This window comes from Austrofundulus limnaeus, unplaced genomic scaffold (genome assembly GCF_001266775.1).
Source record: "Austrofundulus limnaeus strain Quisiro unplaced genomic scaffold, Austrofundulus_limnaeus-1.0 Scaffold776, whole genome shotgun sequence".
Lineage (NCBI taxonomy): Eukaryota > Metazoa > Chordata > Actinopteri > Cyprinodontiformes > Rivulidae > Austrofundulus > Austrofundulus limnaeus.
The window spans coordinates 50,976-58,859 of NW_013953178.1; the positions used below are offsets into that span (position 1 = coordinate 50,976).

Sequence of the window (7,884 nt, forward strand, 5' to 3'; positions counted from 1 at the left end):
GACGGAAAGGTCTGTCACCACCCCGTTCTGCATGCTGCAGCGAAGTGTACCTCGCTTTAAGGCTAATAGTTGCAGAAAAAAGCTTCTAAACCAAACAATGAAAAAGTTGGCAAAAACTTAAAAGTAGAAGTTTTCTAAAAGCCAATAACTAAAAGCAACATATGAGCTAAAATTAGAAAATACCTACTGTACCTAAATGTTGTGTCAAATAACTGCATTTTTTTTAAACTTGGCTCAACCGAAGTGAAACAGGAAGTGACATTAAAGGGGAACTCTCTGGTCTTTGTTTCTAAAAACAACATTATTTGAACTCTGATTCTTCTTCGTCTCTCTGATAGACTTTAAATAATCTAAAGAAACATCAGATTCTTCTCTACAGTCTGTTTTTAGTCATTGTAGCAACGCTCTGTTTACATGCAGACATTCCCCTATGACATCACTTCCTGTTACTTCACAAGTGAATATCTCAACAACTGTTCATCTCGTTTTTTATGGAATAAGTTATCAATATTATCTTTKCAAAAATGCATTCATGTTTATTATGAACATTTGAAGTCACAAGTAGCAGAGTGTTAGCTAAAAACTAAAAACAGACAAGAAACAGAATAATCTGAAGTAGGTTTTAAAAAGAACGTATTGTTACAAATGTTTTGTAATCTGCTCTCTGATCTTGTTTTGTGTTTTACAGCCCAAAGCTCTGAAGCTTCTTGGTATGGAGGTAGGTWTTGTCTGAAGTGGATTTGTAATCGATCTGCTGTAAGAGGAAGAGTCACTTCACGTTTTTCTGTTGTTGTTCCTGCAGGATGATGAGCCCCGACCGAAGGGGAAGGGAAGGAAGAGCAAGAAGAAGGAAGAGGAGGAGGACATTGATGTGGACGATCCTGAGGTCAGCAGGTTCCACTATCCCTTCCATGAGCTGATGGTGTGGGCGGTTCTGATGAAGCGCCAGAAGATGGCGCTGTTCCTGTGGCAGCGAGGCGAAGAGGGCATGGCCAAAGCTCTGGTGGCCTGTAAGCTCTATAAGGCCATGGCCCACGAGTCGTCCCAGAGCGAGCTAGTGGACGACATCTACCAGGATCTGGAAAACAACTCCAAGTGAGCTCCCAAAACCAGCATTTCATTTTGGTTCAGTTTATTGTCTTTAATCGGTGGTTCTTCAACTTTTAGCTTCAGAGCGGCWGAGAGACCCTAACTATAYGATTTATCAAAAAGGAAAGTCCTAAGTCTGGGTTTACAAGTAGACAGAGTGTCAGCCTCACGGACAGAAACTGGAAGTTGGTTCCACAAGAGAGGAGCTTGAGAACTCAAAGCTCTGCRTCCCATTCTACTTTTAGAAACTCCAGGAACCACAAGTAAACCTGCAGTCACCCAGAAAATAAAGCAGTACAATAGTCCAGTTTAAAAGTGATAAATGCATGAAGTTTGCATCATTTACTTTATGTCAGCTCTTCAGAGGTTTTTCAAACAATWGAAGCAAACATATTATTAAAGTTCATTTGATTTCAGCAGTTTTAAGACCTCACACTTGGCGTTTTGTGACCCAAAGTGAGGTTTCAACCACAACACTGGGAATCACTGTTTTAGATTAAGTGTTTAAAGGTTTTGTTGCTGCTCAGACCTGGTAATCCTTCTGAGGTCTGTTGATACGTGAATGAACTCTGTGCTTCTGAAACTTCAAAACCTGATAGTTTCATGAACGTGGTTTTCTGGACTGATGTCCGACGACGGCCCTCTGAGAGTCCTGGTGTGTTTCTGTGCAGGGAGTTTGGCCAGCTGGCCTACGAACTGTTGGATCAGTCGTACAAGCATGATGAACAGTTGGCCATGAAACTGTTGACGTACGAGCTGAAGAACTGGAGTAACTCCACCTGCCTGAAGTTGGCTGTAGCTGCCAAACACAGAGACTTCATCGCCCACACCTGCAGCCAGATGCTGCTGACTGACATGTGGATGGGCTGTCTGAGGATGGGCAAGAGCAACAGTCTCAAGGTACCAACATGTTAAAAAATATATGAACAGTTCGGAATTATTTTTGATGTTATTTATTACTTGAGCCATCTTACCCTGTTTGCAGGTGATTTTAGGGATCATCTTTCCTCCCACTATCTTGCTTTTGGAATTCCGACTGAGAGACGAAGCTCATCACCACTCATCCAAACACAGCGGCAATGAAAAGACTAAAGATGACGACAAACCAAACAAGGTACGGAACTAACAGAACCAGTGTTGCTGGTGTCGTCATGAGCTGGGAGCAGCTTCAGCAGCTCAGACTTTGTTTCAGGACGTTTCCCCAAACGCCGATCCAAATTCAAAGAAAGGAGACGAAGAAGGAAACCAGAAGAGGCACCTGAAGATTCCCATTGGGAGGCAGATCTACGAGTTCTACAACGCTCCTTTTACCAAATTCTGGTTCAACACGGCAAGTGCACTTTTGTTCATTTTAAGAGTATTGTCTGTGTAACACATTCTCACTTCTGACTCGTCAACATATTGACACTTTTCCAAGGTTCCCTCTGCTTCTTATTTTGACGCATCGGGTGACCCCCTCGCATCAGTCCTTGKRGCCCGCGGCTTTTCTGGGTTGCACCAACAGGGGTCTTTGGGTCGGGGGTCTGAGGTTAACATGAGGGATCAGGATAAATGGTTAAGTTTAGGTACTGGGGTCAGAGATATGATGTCTTCAGCAAATATTAGGTAATTTTAGGCTTTGGAACACGTAGTTGACGTGAATTTCCTACATTTTCTGAAAAGGGTTAATTTTAGGTACTAGGGTCAGGGACAGGATGTCTAAAGTGAATAAAGGTAATTTTAGGCTGTGGAACGGTAGTTTGTGTACATTTTCAACACTTTCAGAAATTATGACAACAGATTCCGCCCCATCTCGTCAAAAAATGATGCAAGGGGGACACCCGATGRATCAAAATCTGACGCAGAGGGAACTTTGGAAAAGCGTCAATATGTGACGACTCGGGAGTGAGAATGGGTTGGTTTATAACATCAGCCAGAATAAATGTTATGTCTGCTGTGAACATTGGCATCAACTTCAGAAGGTCAAACAGTTGTATGTGTTTACATTGTTTTATGTAGAAAATGTAACAAGATAAAAATATGTTGTAACTCCAGTTTGTAAGATCATTTTGAGCTAAAATAAAAGGTGTGCTCAATCTGGGGAAATTAAAAACAACACATGTTCTTCAGCAGTGAGAAACACAGAAATGCAGACACTTTGATGCATAATTTGTGTATAAATTGACCAAAAAGTGAGAGTAAGAAGATTTAATGTTTTTTTGTGTTATCAGCTGTCAATTGAAACTCATCCAATGTGCAGCAGAAGGAAAATGTTTTAGCTGCTGGCGTTTCCTGTGGTCTAATGCTTCTTCTGTGTTTCTTTGGTCAGCTGTCAAAATCCAAACTTCTTTCATTTCTAATTTTTATCAMTGTACATTTTTTCCTGCTGGTGGTTTGTAGTGGTGAAGTTAATTTTTTTCAACACTGAAGCATGGTMGAGGTTACTCCTCACCTATACTTTCTGAAGTTCTTTGTATTTCCTAACTCTGAAAACAAACAAAACAATCATGATGCGTATTCCTTCATAGTTATAAATATGGCAGCTGCTTGCGCTGCTACATGTGCATTTTTCTGAGAATTCTGGGTTTTGTATGAACCTTCAGAGAGTGATCAGTTTGGGAATCTGTGACTGGAAGTGAAGTGAACTTTGTGTTCGTCTGTCAGATCTCCTACCTGGTGTACCTCATGCTGTATAACTACATCATCCTGGTGAAGATGGAGCGCTGGCCCTCACTGCAGGAGTGGATTGTCATTTCTTACATCATCACTCTTGGACTTGAGAAAGTCAGACAGGTAAACTAACCACACCTGAGCCACACCTCCTTGTTTTTTATTTTATTTTGTTTTTATTCACCAGTTAAAGCCATACTTGCTATGTTAATGAAATCCACGTCCAGCTCGTGTACAAAAACATGTACAATTGGTTGCCTTCAGGCCCAGGCCGCCCTTCAAAAATATATCTGTGATCTCAATGGGGTTTGCATGGTTAAATAACGGTAAATAAATAATGTCAAAGATCGTCTCTCATAAGACTTGGTTTGTTTTTCTCAATTATTAAATTTATAAATCTATGTTTGCCGTTATGCTGATGAAACTGTGTTTTACATGACAAGTCTTTTTTAACTTGGGGGTGGGGGGGTGGTAAAAGTTCAAAACCTATATAAAATATGTATAAAACACAGGTGACGACTGGAGTTTTATTTGTCTAAAAAGCTTTATTTCCTTTTTTCGAAGCACAAAACTGGTTCCTCTCACACACCGAGACTATGCTGTGGAAGGAGTCTGAGTTATTTTACCTRCAGTTTCCCAACATTCACCTTGGGCGTTCATTGTGATCTCATAAATATACATATTTTTTATTCATTTATTCATTTCATTTAAAAATAAAACAATTTATTTCATTTAAAAAACAAAACAAACTTACATAAAACAAAAAAATACAAATCAAATAAGATGAAAGGTAGCATAAAAAGAAAAAAATCTTATATCTTCCCCTATTTTTCGAAAAATAATATTAATTACAAACCAGAAAATCCAATAATAGAAACAAAACGAAGCAAAACAAAACAATAATATGAAATACTATGAAAGATGCACTGTTTAGATTCAATATACACCAAAAATAAATAAATAAATAAATAGTGTGGGGCACAATTGAACAGTTAAACAGAAAAACAACACTGTATATAATCTGACTCCAGCAATGTCTGTATATGTCACAATGAGACATGGCTGCTCAAAACGATCTTGTGACCACAAGTTATTTATCTTGTGGCCACACACAAAAAATAAATTATCCAGTCTCTCTGGATGGGCACTGTTCTGAGCTCTTTCAAAGCTGTAAAATTGGATGATTATTCCCTCTGCTGTTAGACGCTGTGCAGCTGGAAGGGTTTTTGCTAACGCATATTTTGCTTTTGGACGCATTTGTTATGATGCATAACCACAGCAACATGGTGCTTTTTTATAACCGGTATCAGCTGTTTAACGTCTCAAAAGCTCAAATCACATTTCAARTACCACAAATCCTAAAGGAATTGAAAAGGAGGTGCCGTGGATGCAGAGCAGGAGCAAAGAGGAGAGAGGGAAGGAGGAAGCTGAAACCATCTCTTCCATCAATCATGAAGGGCAATGTGAGATCATAGGAAACAAGACCCTAACAAGAACCCAGCCAAAGTGTCAAAAATGCAGTGTTATGTGTTTCACTGGTCAGCAATGAAAACAGAATATTTTGGTGTTTTTTGTCAGCTGTGTTTTATGTCCATTTGATTAAACTGGTTTCACTTTTTTCTGTCAGATCCTTATGTCGGAGCCAGGGAAGCTGAAGCAGAAGATCAGTGTGTGGCTGGAGGATTACTGGAACATCACTGATCTAGTGGCCATCTCTGTCTTCCTGCTGGGCCTCTTGCTGCGGCTCCAGAACGAGCCCTACATGGGTTACGGACGCGTAATCTACTGCGTCGACATCATTTTCTGGTACATCAGAGTCCTGGACATCTTTGGAGTCAACAAGTACCTGGGCCCCTACGTCATGATGATTGGGAAGATGGTAAAATACAGCATTCAGTCAGAAGTTTTTCTTTCAGTTCTAGAGGTTTACAGATCAGGATGTAATAAAATGAATCTAAGCTTAACCAGGTTTTAAAAGGAATTAAATCGAATCACAGTTCAACAAAAACACCTGGGGTCTCATTTATAAAGGATTGTGTGGAAACCATACTAAAAGAGAACGTGCGGCCAAAAGGCAGAAATGGCGTATGCCAAAAAAWATTCAGATTTATAAAACAGTGCGTATGCACTTTTCTGCGCATCTTTCCTTTATAAATCACAGCCGCACGTCAGAGTTTGAACACGAGGTCCTCCTCAGGTTCTACCCTCTACATGCCCACACTCAACCATAAACAGTCAATGTAAAGTACCTCATGAATGTTAAGATGTATTTAAATCAGTCAGCTGATCAGTGATTGGTTCAGACAGGTGCTGACTGACAGCTGCTCACCTGAACACAATGTCTGTAACTGACACAGATTTTCCCTCATTTTGCATTAGAGTAATCTAACCATTTTTATTTAAAAAACTCAGCTTCAAAATAATTTTCCCTCAGAGCCTGCAGGACGATAAAAACAATAAAAATAAAATTAAATAAGTCAGATAAAATTAGAAATAAGTCCACCGCTCTTCTCCTCTTCTCCTCCTGCCTGCTCGGTTATCCGCGGCAGACACCCCCGCGCGTGACAGATACGGACTTTAAACGTGAAGGTTTATAACATCCACACTGGTGAGGTGGATGCGCCCTGCTCGTGTATCCAAAGTGTGACTTTTGCTGTCCTGCTGTTCTTGTCGGGGAGGGGTCTGTGGGTCAGGGAGAGGTCTGTGGGTCAGGGAGAGGTCTGTGGGTCAGGGAGGGGTCTGTGGGTCAGGGAGGGTTCTGTGGGTCAGGGAGGGGTCTGTGGGTCAGGGAGGGGTCTGTGTGGGTCAGGGAGAGGTCTGTGGGTCAGGGAGAGGTCTGTGGGTCAGGGAGGGGTCTGTGGGTCAGGGAGGAGGGGTCTGTGGGTCAGGGTCGTCTGAGGAGGAAGCAGATGAAGGGAGTTGCGCAGCAGCAGCAGCAGCAGAAACATAAATATTCCTGTTAATAAATCTGATGATAAAGTTGAATAAAAATCTAAGTCTGATGAAGGTAATTTAAATCTCTGACAGTGATCATTACACAGTGTGGRTCTAATTCTTCACTTCACCATCTGTGTCACAGTTTCACGTCTCCAAAATGACTGTACACATGGGTCAGAGCTTGGTGTAAAACAACCTTGGTGTAAAAAGTGGTGTACGCAAGTTTCTGGGCTCAAATTGTGCTTACGCCAGTTTTATAAATCCGACCCCTGGACGTTCATCTGTACTAACTTTTAAAAAAGACAGGTTGTTCTGAGTCTCAGTCAGAGTTGAACGCCTCGTGTCCCCTTGGTGTCTCCAGATGATTGACATGTTGTACTTCGTGGTCATCATGTTGGTCGTGTTGATGAGCTTTGGCGTAGCTCGGCAGGCCATCCTCCACCCAGACGAGGAGCCCACCTGGCGACTAGCTCGGAACATCTTCTACATGCCGTACTGGATGATCTACGGAGAGGTGTTTGCAGACTCCATAGACCGTAAGACTAGCGTCCATAGTAAGACACCTGTTAGTCCTCCCTCAGTCTTCCCCCAGTCCTCAACTTGTGTCTCTTTGTTTTGTCCCGTTTTCACACAACTCCACACTTTGCACTTTTTGTCCTGACCTTGTCCTGACCTTGTCCTGACCTTGTCCTGACCCAGTCGTCCTGCTCTCACGCTGTGTGTGTCTTTCCTTCTCTCCCCTTTGTCCTCCTGTAATCTCCTTCATATCTTCTTCCCCAGTCTCTCTCTTACTTCTGTCTTCCTGTTATCATCATTTTTTACGTTACCATCTTCCCTCTACCTTCAACTATTTCCATCTGCTGATCTTTTCATGTGTTCCAGATAAGAAGTACTTGAAAGAAATAACAAAGTAAAAATATTGTAACATATTTTACATAACTTTGGTTAAAATGTATTTCACTGATAAGAAAAGTACTTCAGTAAAAGTCATAAAGCTGCTCACAAAAATCTTTTAAAAAGTACTTTTACACAAACACACACTTTACTTAACCTAATTGGTTCCACTGAACCCTGTTGAGTAAATTACTTTAAAGTTACTCAACTTGATTTTTTTTGTAATTTATTTCATTTAATTAAAAACAAACACAATTTAGTGGAATCTGTTGACATAACTTGGTTCAATAAATTAATTTCATTTCATTTCATTTC

At 40.9% G+C, this 7,884-nt stretch overlaps 1 protein-coding gene across 2 annotated transcripts in view; it reads left to right on the forward strand.

Moving 5' to 3' along the window:
* LOC106532476 (transient receptor potential cation channel subfamily M member 1-like) overlaps positions 1-7,884 on the forward strand; it is a gene marked incomplete at its 5' end in the record, with an annotated part of 36,455 nt that overhangs the window by 15,211 nt on the left and 13,360 nt on the right. For both annotated transcript variants that reach the window (XM_014028529.1, XM_014028530.1), the window contains 8 exon segments: positions 689-718; positions 803-1,095; positions 1,761-1,989; positions 2,075-2,203; positions 2,282-2,419; positions 3,733-3,861; positions 5,366-5,617; positions 7,037-7,211. In XM_014028529.1, coding sequence (XP_013883983.1) covers positions 689-718; positions 803-1,095; positions 1,761-1,989; positions 2,075-2,203; positions 2,282-2,419; positions 3,733-3,861; positions 5,366-5,617; positions 7,037-7,211 — 1,375 coding nt within the window.